The sequence below is a fragment of the Thalassophryne amazonica genome, chromosome 3, assembly GCF_902500255.1.
Source record: "Thalassophryne amazonica chromosome 3, fThaAma1.1, whole genome shotgun sequence".
Lineage (NCBI taxonomy): Eukaryota > Metazoa > Chordata > Actinopteri > Batrachoidiformes > Batrachoididae > Thalassophryne > Thalassophryne amazonica.
This window is the reverse complement of record NC_047105.1, coordinates 6,371,500-6,387,779: the sequence shown is the minus strand read 5'-3', so window position 1 is coordinate 6,387,779 and position 16,280 is coordinate 6,371,500. Positions and strand designations below refer to the sequence as shown.

Genomic DNA, 16,280 nt, shown 5'->3' with positions numbered 1-16,280 from the left:
CCTTGCTCAAAAGAAGGAAGCAGTTCAGAAGCTTGGGGCATGTATTAACTGTCTTGAGGTCCACGAGGAGGGGGAATGTAAATCGTCATTCTATTGTAAAGGCGAAAGCTGTAAGGGCAGGGGAGTGAAGGAGCATCATTACCTTCTATGTCCTAATGCTTTAAGTTCTCAGAAAGGCATGCCGAAGGCCAGGCCAAAGCCGAATTCAGCAGATCATAGTGGGAGAAGGTGCACTGAAGAGCAAGAGGAGTTCTTAACGCAGCTTCCCCCAGAATTGGCCAAGCAATGTCGCAACGTCTTCTGTAACACCACTGCAAGGACACTCAATTCCGTGCTTGGTGATCAGTTGATATATGACGACTGTCCTGAAGAGTTGCCGGTTATTATGATGATTTTGGAGGTCACTGCTAATGCCGGGCAGAAAATTGGGACCTTGATAGACCTCGCATCAGACACCAATTATATTACTCATAAAGCTGCAAGTGAACTGAAGCTGAGGAGTGAAGATGTCAGTCTTGTAGTGCACAGAGTTGGTGGCATGCAGACTATGGTGGAAACAAAGAGATATCTGCTGAAAATTAGAGTCAATACTTCAAAGGGCACTTCGAGATCTCACCAGCTTGTTTGCTATGGTCTTGACAGCATTGCAGAGATTCACCATCATGTCTCCGCCAAAAGGTTGCAAAACATCTTTTCAGATGTCCCCCTGAGGGAACTTGTTCGTCCTACACAAATTCAGTTACTCATTAGCCATAAGGAGGGCCGACTTGTTCCACAAAAGGTGCGTTCAGTAGGAGACCTCGTTCTGTGGGATGGCCCTTTGGGTAAAACTGTTGCAGGCTCTCACCCCGACCTCATGGAGGAAGTAGACATCACAGCCCATGCCTCGCGAACTCACTTTGCCCGCTCCATGCGGAGTGCTGCGGCAAAGTATACAGAGTTCATCCACAAGTGTGAAAAGAGGCTATCTCAGGGCACCCTCGCTACTACCTTAAGCACCAGTCGAGATTTTATAAGCTGGTGGAAGTGCGATAGCATTGGTGCTGCCTGCGAGCCCCGATGTGGCGGGTGTCGTTGTGGCAAGTGTCAGCCCGGTGGAAAGGAGATGACCCTGTTGGAGGAGCAAGAGCTTGAGCAGGTGAGGAGTGGCCTGAGCTATGTAGCTGGGGACCACCACAGTGACAAGCCTCATTGGCATGCAAGGTACCCTTGGACGGAGGACCCTCTAACGTTACCGAACAACAAAAGGGCTGTGGAGGCTATGTTCTTGAGGACAGAGCGGCAATTGGGCAAGGAGCCTGAGTGGAAGGTGGCCTACAAGGCGCAAGTCCATGATATGTTTGAGCGGAAAGCTGCCATCAAGCTCTCAGAGGAGACGGTAAAAAGTTGGGCTGGGCCTGTATGGTACGTAAACCACCTTATTGCTCCAAACCCCCATTCAGTCACCACCCCTGTTCGTCTTGTTTGGAACAGCAGTCAGAAATTTAGGGGCCAGAGCCTTAATGACCTCCTTATTAAAGACCCCGACGTGCTGAATAACATTCGTGCTGTCCTACTTCGGTTTCGGCAAGGCGCGTATGCTGCATTGGGTGATATTAGAAAGATGTATAACTCGGTTTGGCTGGAGGACAGAGAGGTGCACCTCCATCGGTTTCTCTGGAGAGATTCTGAGGCTGAGGACATTGAGGAATACGCCATTACAAGAGTCAACTTTGGCGATAAACCTGCTGGTTGTATCGCACAGGTAGCAATGCAAGAGACTGCAAGCCTGCCGGAGTTTGTCCACCTCAAGGAAGAGCGCAGCATATTGGAGGAAGATTCTTATGTTGATGACATACTTACCTCCCATAACAACTTAGAACGACTCAAGCAGTTGACAGCTAATGTTTGGCAAATCCTTGAAGCGGGTGGGTTTCAGCTCAAACCTTGGGTGTACTCCGTTCAGAGTGGGAGGGAAGACCTGGAGAAGCGAAAGCGAGTTACCCCCGCTGTCTTTGTCCTTCCAAATCAGCTTACTGAGGAAGATAACAAGGCGTTGGGAATGGGTTATACCCCAAGTGTGGATGAGTTCCACTTAATGGTTGCTGTAAACTTCTCAAGGAAGCGGAGAAAGATGAGGTTGGGTGCTGACCTGTCAAAGGAGGAAGTGAAGCTGCAGGCTCCGAATCCGCTCACTCGAAGGGAGCTCCTTAGTCAAGTGTCTGGGTTATATGATCCTCTTGGATTTGTGACTCCTGTTAAGCAGAGGGGAGCTATCCTTGTAAGGAGAGCCTTTCAAGAAGTGAAGGAAAAGGGCAGCCAAGCTGAGAGCACGTGGGACACTCCTCTGTCTGACTCACTTCGAGAAGACATTATCTGCCTGCTGGAGGATTATACCGAGCTTGGCAAGTTGAGATTCCCGAGGGCACTGACTCCTTCTGACCCAAAAGCTGAACCTTGGGGCATTACCTTCTTCGACGGCAGTGAGTACTCTTATGGCGCAGTGCTGTATTTGAGATGGAGATGCCAAGGAAAGGTGTTTGTTCGGTTGGTTGAATCAAAGGCCAAGCTGACACCGTTGGAGCATAAGGGAGATGCGGTCAAAGCAGAGGTCTGTGGGGCTGTCTATGCTTCTCGTTTGAAGAAATACTTCCTGAAGAGCTGTAAGATTAATGTGGGGAAGTGGTACCATCTGGTGGACAGCCAGACGGTCCTTGGGGAAATTCAGCGAGAGAGTTATGGCTATCAAACCTTTTTTGCCAACCGAATTGGAGAAATTCAAAGCAACACCAATACCCAAGACTGGTGGTGGGTCCCGGGGTCTTTGAACATTGCAGATATGGTCACTAGAGGAGCTGGACCCAAAGATTTGGATCAAGGGTCCCAGTGGCAGGCTGGGCCGGGATTTCTCCATCTTCCAGAATGGGAGTGGCCCTTGAAGTCTGCAAAGGATGTTGCTGCAGCTGCAAGAGATAATGTTATTAAAATCCAAAAGAAGACTTTTGGTGCTTCACTGACCCGGGTTCGAGCCAAAAAGTTTGACAGGATCTCAAACAAGCCTGAATTAGATCTACACAGGCCTGCGGCAGGAACAACGTTGAAAGAACTGCTGGATGTTAAAAGGTTCGGCAATCTGAGGAAGCTGCTGAAAACTGTTGCGTTGGTATGGAGGGCAGCAAAAATCTTCCTTCGAGGAAGGGCCAGAGGATTAAAGTGGGAGGCAGTCCAGCTGGCTGGAGTTTGTACACCCCAGGAGCGTGACGATGCTTTCCGAGATCTCTGTCTGGCAGCCCAGGAGGGTAAGAATTTCTCCAATACCACCATGGACAGACTTGTGTGTAAGGATGAAGCAAGTGGGCTATTGATTTGTGGTGGTAGAATTCAACACTTCAAGGAAGACAAGATCGGTGTTCCATTATTACCGGCTGAGTCTTGGCTTGGTGTTCTTTTGGCCCGACAAAGTCATCAAGAAGGGCATGAAGGAGCTGCTGGAACGCTGTTAAGGATGAGGAGCAAGGCTTGGGTTGTTCACGGTAGAAGAGTTGCCCAAAAGGTCATCAACCAATGTGTTGTCTGTCGAAAGGCAAGAGCAAAGGTATGTAAGCAAGTGATGGGTGACCTACCCTTTGAACGGACAAGGCCTGCTGCCCCCTTTCAGTTCATCACAGTGGATATGTTTGGACCGTATCTGGTGAAGGATGATGTCAAAAAAAGGGTAACAACTAAAGTCTGGGGAGTCGTCTTTAGTTGCCTTGCAAGTAGAGCACTTCATGTTGAACTTGTCAGCAGCATGTCAACAGAAAGCTTTCTTATGGCCTATCAAAGGTTTGTTGCCTTGAGAGGTCATCCCCAGAAGGTTTGGTCAGACCCTGGGACCAACTTCATTGGGGCTAAACCAGTCTTAGAAGATCTCTATGCATTCCTTCGGGCTCAAGACACTGCTGGCTTGGAGGAGTATGCTGCGAGTAATGGCACAAGCTGGGCCTGGAAAGTACTACCTGCTGACTCTCCCCATCGAAATGGAGCTGCGGAAGCTGCAGTGCGGATTGTGAAGCGGGCTCTTCAAAATCTCAATAAAACAGTCAATCTCACTTTCAACGAATTCCTCACAGCTCTTCAGATGGCGGCTAACCTGGCGAATGAGCGTCCAATTGATGCAAGAATCCAGAGTCAAGAAGACCGGATCCAGTATGTGACACCGAACCATCTCCTGCTGGGTCGGGCGTCTCAGGATGGAGACTTCAAGACCTTTGATTTTGAAGGTTATCCGTTCAAACGCCTTCAAGAGATTCAAACCCAAGTCAAAAGCTTCTGGAGGTTCTGGTGTCAATTGGCTGGTCCAAATCTCTTTATTAGAAGCAAGTGGCACACGCTCGAGAGGAATGTTGCTGTCGGGGATGTTGTCTGGCTTTGTGACCAGAATGCCCTGCGTGGTCAGTTTCGTCTGGGAAGGATTGTTGCTGTCAACCCGGATCGCAGAGGTGTCGTGAGAGATGTGGATGTGCTCGTCACTTCTGGCCAGTGTCCTCTTGCCTCACAGCCCGGACAATTAGGGGAAGATCTGAGGGCGAGGGGTAGTGGGGTTGTACTTCACAGGGATGTGAGGCGGCTAGTTGTTCTGCTACCTATTGAGGAACAGGGGTTATAATTTTGATGTGGGCGACCTTCAATGCGGACAATGTAACTTGGGTGCGTGTGCTCATGAAGCTCGAGTGGGAGGTGTCACGCTGATCAGCTGTTTGTCATTTGTGCTGATCAGGGCGGAACTGTCAGCCGGTTAGCGCGCGTACCCGGGCCCTTTATAGGGGCGGACTTTATTCATACCGGATGTTACTGTAGCGACAAGTAGTGGTTGTGGGGCGAGTTTTAAGTTATGCTCGTTCCGATTGACTTTAAACAACTGCGCGTGTACCCGCAAACAATCTGTGAAAGGCAGCCGGTAAGATTTTTGTGTGTTAATATGATCACACTGTTGGGCGTCTTTACTTCTGCCCCACGTCGCTACTCGCGCTTGTGAAGGCGCTGTAGGCAACATGGGGCGTTGTTCGTGTGTAGTTTGGATGGGACGATTCGTAGATACTTGTTTGTACGAAAGGGGATTTTTTGTGTATGTGGTATGGGCGTGAATATTCACTTAAATTCACGTGCATTGAAGCTGCAAGCTGCTTGGCTGCGGGCTTATGTTTTTAAATTATGATTTTTGATTGTTACTTTATAGTTTGATAATATAAGCTGCTGATTATTTATTGTGTAATGAGTAATTTGTTCAATCGTGTGGCTGCATCAATCAGTAATGATAATGAGGACAATAATTTGGTGTTGGCGGTTTTTATATGTATTTTAGGAAATGAAATTGATTAAATGATAAGGTACGTGTCGCTAAATTAATTTAAGTTAGTTATTTGGAAATGGTTTATGGTATATTATATTTACAGTTGTGTATGTATGTGTGTTTTAAGGTTTTTTACCTGGTGGCATCAAAGCAAAACCCAATAAACAAGAAGTGGGAAATGTTACAGCGTCATCTGAGTAAAACATCTGCTGCATGATTAAGGAATTGCGGGTGAAATCCCTGTCGAGCGTGGGGCGCAGTAAAATAAGGAATAACGCTCGACATTACTTGTGTTACCGGCATCACTGGACATCAAAAATCACTGTACCTTTTAAAGATTTAAACAGTACTGAAACTGACAAATGTTGAGAATTAACAGGCTTTATGTGAATCCCTGCACCGGGTGAATTTGAATTTGAAGGTGCTTGTTGGGACAGAGACGTGGGCGTGGCTCCAGAGGACTGTGTTTCTTACCCTTCAGATCTCTTTCTTTAAACTGAGTGATGGGAAACATCATGGCATCTGCAAGCTGAGTGGACAAGACCGCCTGACAGGAGCTCAGCTCCAAAAAGACAGACAGGAAGTGTGATTAACTTACAGCGTAAAAGAGCAGGTTCGGGTTCTGAACCCTGTGGACTGTGAGTGAAGACAGTCTGGATTTGAATGTAGGTGCTACATCCACATGTCCTTTGCAGTCTTGGCAAACAGACATTTCAGCATGATAAACATCCGTCTGTGTGGCGTCTTACCTCATCAATGACTTTGGCAAACTGCTGCAGAGTGGAGCTCATGACCTCATCGTCGCCCCCAAGAGGAAAACGCTGCAAACAACAGGCACAGCTTCAGCTTGATGAAATTAAAGTCACTTTGTTGGTTTGATTGTTGGAAGTCAAGCTTTATGTCAAATGTACAGCAGAGGGCGCTAGTGGCCACGTGGTGGCCAGCAGTATGTGTAAAATATCAGAGGCCTTCACCCAGGCCAAGATGAGGACGGGTAGGTACCTCAATGAAGTTTGGTAGAGAGGTAGGCCTTGGGGCAAGGAAGAGTATCTTCAGTTTTGGCGTGGACCCAAGTCGATGGGTCTATCTGATCTTTGAAATTTGTTTTTGTTATCAAAATCATGATCATCATCTATTGACAAACAAATAGACTGACAGCAAAACAAAATAAACTCAATGAAGTTATGCATTCAGCAATCAGGATCAAAGTTCAGAATCAAAGATGAATGATTAGGATTTAAAAAAAATCTTGATTCAGAAATCTGGATCAAAGATGTGATCATGATGACAGATCAGGATCAAAGGTCAGTGAACAGGATCAAGTAAAACAGGAAGAGAGGAGTCTTTAACCTTGGTGGAGGTATGTGCTCTCATAGTGTCCTCCTAGTTGGTTACTGCGTTCGGTGTAGTGGCAACCATCCCACCGTACAGCCAGTGCAAAGTGGAATAACGCTAATGCTGTTCAGCATAATGGCCAATCACAAGCTCACAAATAAGGTCTGTGGCTAGTAAATTTTTTTAAAGGCAGATATTGCTAACATCACAAAGCAGGTGGCTAGCATAACAACAACAATATAATAGCGTAATGTAGCTGACTGCTATAAAACAACTAATGTCATATCAGATTTACTGGCGATTTGTTTTTGACCCCGAATGGCCGGGGTCAGAGGTCAAGCTGGTGGCTAATATTACTAAGATGATGACTAGCATTCCTGGGCCAGCCACTGGGTGACATTTGGAGGCTCAGCTCACCTGTTTGTCGTACTCCTTCAGAAGCCTCGAGGTCAGATGTGTCGCAGCACTCAGCTCATTCTGACGGAGAAAAACAAACAGTGAATCATCAGCCGACGGGAAGCAGCTGGTCACGCGGAGCCTGCACTCGGGCACGCCGCAGCAGACCCTCCGCAGTGCCCCGGGTTTGAACCTACCACACTCTATGTGTAGTGACGGGTGAGTGGGGGTCACTCAGACGTCTATTCCAGCTGTCTGACTGATCTCAGCATAAACTGCCCCGGCCATAAAATAGCTCTGTGAATTAGGGGGTAATTTCTGCAGTGTAAGACCCAAACATCAAACGGTTAACATGTGGTTCAGCAGCAGAGGTGGATTTTATCACAGAAACTGATTCCTCAGGGCTCCATGTCCCTGCACTTGCTATGCAAGTAGAATTGTGTTGGCGTTTTAAGCCAGTCACCGATTTGTGTAATATCAGTGGCAACTCTGAAGAACACGGTGCGGCTCAGCCGTAAGGTATGCAAGTACCTGGGCATCGTAAATCCTCTGCATGGCCTCGTAGAGCTGCGTACAGTAGCTGGAGATGGCTGCAGTGTCCTCTTCAAAAACCCCCAGCAGGGAGCGAGTCTGCAACAAGCAACACAAAGAGCCAGGTTTTAGGTCTGTTAGGTATGCCCCCGTATGCCATGTCTGGGAATAAATATATATAAGAGGCCTTTATGTGTGTGCATATGGCTTCGATCACGGAGAAACCAGTGAGAGCTGACATTTGTCGTTTGGTATACAGGGTTCTAGCTAGGATAAAATTTTAGCGTACTGGTAATGTTGAGGGAGCGAAGTGACTGAGGGTGGGGATGGTGCGGAAGGGGGGAAGCTTTTGAAAATTTAAGCTAAAAATTGGCCATTCTAGGGATACCCAAAGGGGAAAAGCCAGGTACGACAGCCCATGTCCCTTCATCGTGTCCAGAAGGCTGGGGAAGTTTGTTGAGTGGACAATCTCATTCTGGGTTAGCCAGTACATGGCCCTCAGTGAGGCAGTCGGAGTCCATGGACATTTTTAAGTCAAGACTTAAAACCTATTTTTAATTCTCTTTCTTATAAGTAGTTTTTATTTTGTTATGATTTATTCTTTTACTTCTGTTTTTAATTAGGTATTTAAAAAAAAAAATTTTATTTATTTATTTTAATTTTTTTATGTTGAACTGTTCTGTGTGAGGCACCTTGAGATGGCTTTTGTTGTAATTTGGCGCTTTATAACCTGATTAAATTGAAATTGAACAACATTTTATTGAGTCTTAAAGTAAATAAATATGAAATTGGTTACTGGATCCTTAAACTCTGGACATAATAAACTCTACATGGTGGATCCTTGACCTCTGGACATAAACAGAAATAAAATCTGTTAGTTTTTGTCAAAAGCATTTCCTTTCAGACATTATTATTGGAAAGAATGTCTTTCTATACCTATGAGCTGCAGCTCTACAGCTCGCTGCAGGACGTCTCATTTTGGGAGGAAAAAATGTTTTAGTCAATTGTAGTTTATTGTCTGTATTGCAACGTTTGTAAGGTGTCATTTTATTTAAAGTGGCGATTCGTTTTGAAGTTATTAATTCCAAGCGGACTCTCAGCAGAGAACCGCGCAGCATTTGTACGATTCTCGCTTCTCGACTGCAACAAGAGTCCCAGTTAGTGACTTTAATCCACACAAAAGTGACTCATGATATTTTAATGGCTTTCAGAGGGGTTAAGAAGCGGACTTACCGCTTCTGAAGAGCAGTGATTCAAAGAGCCACAAGCCACTGAATCACGCCTCAAACTGGAGTCGCGCAGCAGAAACGGTTGATTACAGATGCTGTATTGAAAATCGTAACGGTCCAAAATTATAGCGTAACGGGCCGTAACGCAAGTTTGCGCTAGCTAGAACCCTGGGTATACTTATGTATTTCGGGTCAAAGTTGAATGCTGTGAAAACAGAACATTGATAGGACAAATATTTTTGGAGAAATTAGCGATATTAGTTAACAACAGTGTACAATGGATATTGTGCTGCACCATGGGAGTTTGGGGTTTTAAATGTTACTGCGGTTCATGTTAGTTTAAGAGTGTTGTTAGTGTTATTAATTTATTGTGTTTTAGTACTTCAATTGGTTTTGTCAATTTACTTAAGTGTCATGTTGCTGTTACCATGAGTGAGAAGTGTAGTGCGTTTGATGTCTTCCACCACATCTCTATTTAAGGGTGTGTAAAAATAAAAGCACCTGCTTACGGCAGAATGCAGAAAAGACAAAAAGCTCTGCATGCATGTGTGCTTATATATCATTCTGATGACGGAGGAACTGTGGAGAGCTGACTTTTGCCATTTGGTACGTTTATGTATTTTGGGTCAAAGATGAACGCTGAAAAAACAGAACATTGATAGGACAAATATTTTTGGAGAAATTAGCGGTATTAGCTAACAACAGTGAACAATGGATATTGTGCCGCGCCATGGGAGTTTGGGGTTTTGTGGTTTTAAATGTTACTGCGGTTCATGTTAGTTTAAGAGGGTTGTTAGTGTTTGTGTTTTAGTACTTCAATTGGTTTTGTCAATTTAGTTAAGTGTCATGTTGCCGTTACCATGAGTGAGAAGTGTAGTGCGTTTAAGGTCTTCCACCATGTCTCTATTTAAGGGCAGACCCGGCGCCACGAGGGGGCGACGCCCCCTCACGTCATCAACCTCGCCCCCTCAGATGTGAGAGTTATCAAAAATAAAAAGAAATACTGGAAAGTATAGCAAAATATTAGTTATTCAATAATATCACGTATTTAACAAATAAACCAAATTAATTAACTAAAGTAATTAATTTTAAAACAAACGGATATGGCATGTGTCTGTGTTCAAGCAATTTGATAGGTTGAGGGTTGCGCTTGTCAGTGCGGCAGAGGGCAAGGATCCTGAGTCCAGCGATTATAGCAAGGTGGACGAATTAAAGCATGCTCGATTTATTCAAGCAGTGTCAGAGCTGGAGTTCCTGGGATTCGTCAAGTCCACCAAGCAAAAGGCAGATTATGCAGCACGGCGTCACATTTCACTGCGTGCCACGGCGAATCAGTTTTCTGTCACGTGCGCACAATTAAACTCGGCTCCAAGTGTCGCTCCATGGTTCCTGCTGAAACTCCTCAGGACGCTCCTGCAGGTGTTCCACCTGCTGTTGTAACCGATGAGCGGGAGAACGAGTCTGAACCAGAGGAACCAGAGGAGCGAGAGGAGACTCACGTGCAGCCAGACATCTCTGCATCTCCTCCAGTCCGGCGGAGGAAGAAGCGCATGCACAATTAAACCCTGCTGCATCGCATTCAGTTTGATTGTTGACACCAAGTCGGCTAAAAGTCTAAATTCAGTGCTCTTCAGCGCCCTCCTGTTCCACCTGCTGCATGTGCCTGACGTTTGGGAAAATGCGCGAGATGAGACCCGCATGAAGCCACACATCTGGCTCTGTCCTCTTCCTCCTCTCTGCGCCACTCCATGGCACAGAGCCCAACTACGCATGCAGCATTAGTGTGCAACAACTCAGGTGTCAGGTGTCCTCAGGAACTCCCGCAACCTGTTACCACACGTTATGATTAATGGCATGTGTTGCTGGAGAATTATCAGGAACAATTACACACGGTCAAGAATAGTGTTCCGTGTTGTTGCACGCTATTGCGCATAACAGCGCATCGTTAAGTTCTGTCACGTTGTGAACGAGGTGAATTGTCTCCACACACACTCATATTCATCCAACCGAATTCAGATCGCTCCAGTTTTTCAGAAGAACTTTGTGACTGCATGCGTAGTTGGGCTCTGTGCCATGGAGTGGCGCACATGCCCAGTTGCGCTGCGTTTGCGCTTGTGATGGAGGGCTGTATGTGGGGTTAATCTACTGTCTCGTGTCGTTTCTCAGATCAGTTGTTGGTTTGGTTTTGAGGTATGCAGATCACTTGACCAAGGGTCTATACGTTCAAATAATAATTAAAAAAAAATACTGTCATCACTCTTTAAACTTAGTCAGTCTCCTACAACGGTGTAGCCTAAATACATGAGCTTTCCAGGAGTGCACCCAATTCATTACGCACACTCAGGCACGTCTCCTCCGGTGCACTTTTTTTTGGGGGGGGGGGGGGGGGGCGACCCCACCCCCTGTGATAAACTCATCGCCCTCTTAATATTTTTTTTCTGGCGCCGGGCTTGTTTAAGGGTGTGTAAAAATAAAAGCACCTGCTTATGGCAGAATGCAGAAAAGACAAAAAGCTCTGCATGCATGTGTGCATGTACCATTTTGATGACGGAGGAACTGTGGAGAGCTGACTTTTGTCGTTTGGTATGTTTATGCATTTTGGGTCAAGGATGAAAGCCGCCAGAATGGAACGTTGATAGGACTAATAGTTTTGGAGAAACTATGTAACAACCGTGAACAATGGGTGTTGATAACTATATTCTAGACTCACACACCATTCCAGCAGGGGGCAGTAAATCATCTATATATTAAAAGTGTTAAAGTGTCATCTAGGGATGGGTATCGGCAACTGGTTCCTGTTAAGAATCGATAAGAAATTATTTGATCCACTGGCCTCAATAGCCTTTTGGCTTAACCATTCGCTTATCGGTTATTCTTTAAATTACATTACGCCATAGCAAGCTGGTAGCTCCAACCACTCGCTGACAAAAACACATTTCTCTTTGTCTCGAGCATGCTCTGCTGAGGAAACAAGATTAGCTGCACAATCAATAGGAATGAGTCCGAAGATTTACCCAGACTGACAACTAATATGAGTAAATGAATTACTTTTATGCATTTTTTTTGTGGTTTCTTGAGGCATTCTATGAGTGCCGAAATACACTCAGACCTCAAAACGTGCTCCTGTCACATAAACCAAACGGACCCTCTCTTCTTCTGTGGTGTTTAATGGCAGCTGGAATCCTTGTTACATTGCTACCACCTACTGCATCAGTCCGTTATAGCAGTACGAAATATCAAGTCCACTGACTTTCAAGTATTTAAAAAGCCAACACTTCCCCTCCCACTTTAATTTAACCAGGTTAATCCCATTGAGATCAAGATCTCTTTTACAAAGGAGACCAGGATAATTATAAAGTTTCCAATTCACCTAACATGCTGATCCTATGTCTAAAATACTTCCAACAGAAACTTCTTTCAGGCCAATTCTTGTAAATTCTGAGAGAACCTCTTGCCTTTCTGTGGAATATTTATTACAATACATGACGACATCCCTAATCACCAAAACAGTGTCCTACATAAGTGTCCATGTACAGATTTTATTTATTTCTATTTATGTCCAGAGATCAAGGATCCAGTGAACGATTTCATATTTATTTACTTTAAGACTCAATAAAATGTTTCTGACATAGCAAACCTGTAAAGCCTACTTTTAGTACACAGAAAATTCACAGGAGGTATTGATAAGGGAATCAATAAGGAATCAGATTGATAGATAAAATCTTATCAATACCCATCCCTAGTGTCATCTATATATTAAAAGTGCACACACACCTCTGCTAATGTGCAACAAACCATCCAATCATATCTGTCGAACCCATGTGTCAAAATATAGCTATAGGCTAGTGACACACAAAACCAAAGGCACCCCCAGCCTTCACTTATTATTCTCTTTCAACAACAGATCCACATTATGTTCCCTGCTTAAAAGATTTTATCTTCATGAAGAGAGGAGCGGAATCACACCACATGGTGCACAGCTTCAAGTCAAGTCAAATCTGGGAGCATGCAACGGTGACGCACTTCACCGCATCCACACCACCACCCATAGTAGAGGACCTAGCTTAGACATGTACGCACATCATTTAGGAGAGGATAACTCAACTGATCTAGACTAATATGACCGCAATGAACAACTTGGGATATGTGCCAAAATCTCCATCTGGGACGAACAGTCCGAAAATGAACATGCCCTTTTTCCCCCCCAAGTGTTACTTCAAATACAGCTGTATTTAGTAAACTGCAGCAGCTACAGATTTTCCAAGGTATTCAAAATGTTCAGAATTATCACTACATGTTTGGGAGGGCCATAGAAGAGTGAAAAATATCTCATTTTGACATTTTAAGAGAAAATGGATAAAATAAGTAACTCAACTTATTACCGTACATGGAAAGACTCAGACTCAGACAACTTTATTGATCCCTAAAAGGGCAATTAATTTCACACCAATTACCCATACAAATGTACAGCAATTAATCCACAATTATTACTAGTTGAACGTAATAATGGCCCACATCAGAATTAAAACAACCACACATAAACATTTGATTGTTTATATCCGCTAAACTTTGAAACAGTCCATCATCCGAATTGAGGAAATGTGAGCGTACGCTTGTGTGTGGGCACAGCCAGCTTGGGGGGGAATAGAAAAGGAACATTTGCCAAAATACAATGAAATTTCATTTTCAGGTCATATTGTTATCAATAGAATATTGATTTAAAGTGAAAAATACAAAATAAAACTTGTTTACTTAGCACACAGCAGTATCTAGAGATCTTAAATGTTTTAATTAAAGATTAGCAGGGAAATTTCTCAACAGCCAATAATACAAGTTAGAACCACATTATTGTTTCTTTTTCAAACACAAAACACCCCATGTTTTCGAGCGGTTTTCTCTTAAAATATCAAATTAGAAATTTTACACTCTTCTATGACCCTTCTAAACACGTACTGGTCATTCTGAACATTTTGAGTACTTTGGAAAATCTGTAGCTGCTGCAGTTTACAAAATATTAGAATTCGTCCGGATACAGATTTTGGCACATATGGCAAGTTGTTCATTGGAGTCGAATTAGTCTAGATCAGTTGAGTTATCCTCTCTTAAATGATGTACATGTTTCAGCTAGATCCTAGACTACCAGGCAGACAACCAGTCCATCACCACATTTCCAAAGTAACCATCTATCTGCCACAGCCAGGTGAAATGTATGGGCGTGTCCTCGGCCTTCTCCAGTCATTGGGGTCCTCAACACTCACCCACCTATGTGCTGGATCATGCATAAAGAAAAGTGCCAGATTGCCAAAATGCCTTATGCTCCCTCCCAACGCAAGTAATAAACCTTAGTTTCAATTAATTTGCCACTCATTTGATCCAAAGTCATTCCAGAGGTTAGTCCATGGGCCAAGCAGGTTTTGGGTACTACTTAAGGGGACGAAATGACACTTAGAATCCAGCCTCAGTGTACCATGGCCTACACAAAAAATGTGTGAAAACTATCCCAGGGTGGTAGCTGTAGCCAGCTAGGGGTCAATGAAGAGGTCAAAATGTGAAAATGCTCCAATCATGTTAAAAACTATACTACATTATTTGTCTGATCATAACAATTCCAAAAAGGTATAGTTTGGACTATCTATGACTGAATGTTCTGGAGGTATAGGGCAAAAACAACACATATGGTGACAAAGGTCAGTTTCCATTTGTACAGTTGTCAAAAGTTAAAAGTTGCTCCAGTTTCAGTAATAAATAATGCAAATTATTGTTTGGATTAATAAGGTTCTAAAAAGGAATAGTTTGCACCCTGTGTGATGCTTAGTTATCATATTTACAGGATAACATAGGTCACATGTCAAAGAATCCAATGGACATCAACCTTGTTTGACCTTTACTTTGGAGACCAAACAGAGTCAGAACTATTTAATTTATTAATCCTTTATTTCAACCAATAGCTTGCATCTCTTTTTTTTTTACAGCTACCACCCTGGGATGGTTATCATACATTTTTGTGTAGGCCATGGTACACTGGGGCTGGATTCTAAGTGTCGTTTCATCATCTTACGTGGCACAGATTAGGTCAAAATTGATGACTGGCTCATAGACTAGGTATCCAAGGATCCCGCTAGAGACCTGGTACTGAAGCCATCCAGTCACTCCCTTTGGTCAGAGCATTGGGAAAAAGCGGAGACGTACAGCTGAAGAGATCAGGCTACCGATAATATGAAGTCAGACCTTACAGCTTTTACATACTCAGTCCGGATCCAATAAAACTTTTCTTTCTGCATTTGAGGGGATGAGCGTCTTATATTCAGACCAATACTGTGTGTGTGTGTGTGTGTGAAACACCACATTCTGATCAGAACCTAAGTGTTACGAAAACAAGAGTCTGAGCTTTGTTCTAGTGCTGACGAGCTGATAAATCCACTCTGAGTGCTGACTGAGTGACAGAATGTGGATCTGTCATCTGGCACTACTTTTAAAAACACTGGCTGCAGGTACGGGAGAAGGAATGCCTCTGATTGGCTGATCATCGCCACGTGACAACCCCGCTGACCCTACAGGACTTGAAATTCTTGCCCCGTGTACACAAACTAACCGAACTTCTGGTACCGGATCTGCAGGGTCAGTGTTCTCGGCCGAACTCGTTCTTTAAAAGCAAAAAGCAGCTAGCGGCTCAGTAAGTAGCTAGCTAGCTAACTGTGCAGTTCAATGCAATCTAACACATTTCGACCTCGTATCTTCACGAGAACCCAAAGAGGGGGTCGGTACTGTCGGTACCGTGACACTGAGCGGCTGTCAGATTGCTTCGACTAGCGGAGCTGTTAGCTTTTGTATGCTAACGTCAGCCTAGCTGTGGAAGTAGCGTTAGCATACTAGCAAATGATACGGAGCGGAGCGCCGTTACCTGCGGACTGTCCTCCAGGGTCTCCTCGATCGGGAGCTTCTCTATCCCAGGCATAGCTGTTGACGCGTCGAGAATCAAAGGGAAAAAAACACGATCAAATACGATCAAAGTCGTATTTTTCTCGGCTTCACCCAAAAGTGCTCCTCCCAGTTCTGTATGTCCCGCCCTCCACAGATTGTCATTGGACCGGAATAACGATTGATTAATTAATTTTTTTTTTGTTTTGTTTTTTTTTTTTGGATGGTAAAATACGCCATCTTGGCTCTACGCAGGAGCGCCCTTACACTTCTTCCCGGCGCACCTCAGAGCCACAATGGCGGCTGAACTGTTCAGTTTGCAGGGAGAGTGCCATCATGTTTACGTCATTACAAAGCAATAAAACGAACATATTTTTGTCATTACCGCGACAAGTCACCAAAGTCTGAAAATTTCATCATTATATTTGGACATTTGAATGGTTGGGAAAAAAAATATTTTAAGATTAAAGTTGATGTTCTGAGGGGACAAAGAGTTTTATGAGAAAAAAATTGGTATAGTTGTACCACCAACCAGGGTTGGATCCAGGAATTTTTTGGTG

The 16,280-nt window shown here is 44.2% G+C and overlaps 1 protein-coding gene across 2 annotated transcripts in view; it reads right to left on the bottom strand.

Annotated features, from left to right (window-relative positions):
* appl1 (adaptor protein, phosphotyrosine interaction, PH domain and leucine zipper containing 1) overlaps positions 1-15,862 on the bottom strand; it is a 72,527-nt gene extending 56,665 nt beyond the window's left edge. For both annotated transcript variants that reach the window (XM_034165241.1, XM_034165232.1), the window contains exons 1-5: positions 15,704-15,862; positions 7,574-7,672; positions 7,064-7,123; positions 6,061-6,132; positions 5,786-5,873 (exon numbers count right to left, since the gene is read on the bottom strand). In XM_034165241.1, the coding sequence (XP_034021132.1) occupies positions 5,786-5,873; positions 6,061-6,132; positions 7,064-7,123; positions 7,574-7,672; positions 15,704-15,757 (373 nt within the window). In that variant the 5' untranslated portion in view covers positions 15,758-15,862. The remainder of the gene's footprint in view (positions 1-5,785; positions 5,874-6,060; positions 6,133-7,063; positions 7,124-7,573; positions 7,673-15,703) is intronic.
* Between the last annotated feature and the right edge of the window lie 418 nt (positions 15,863-16,280).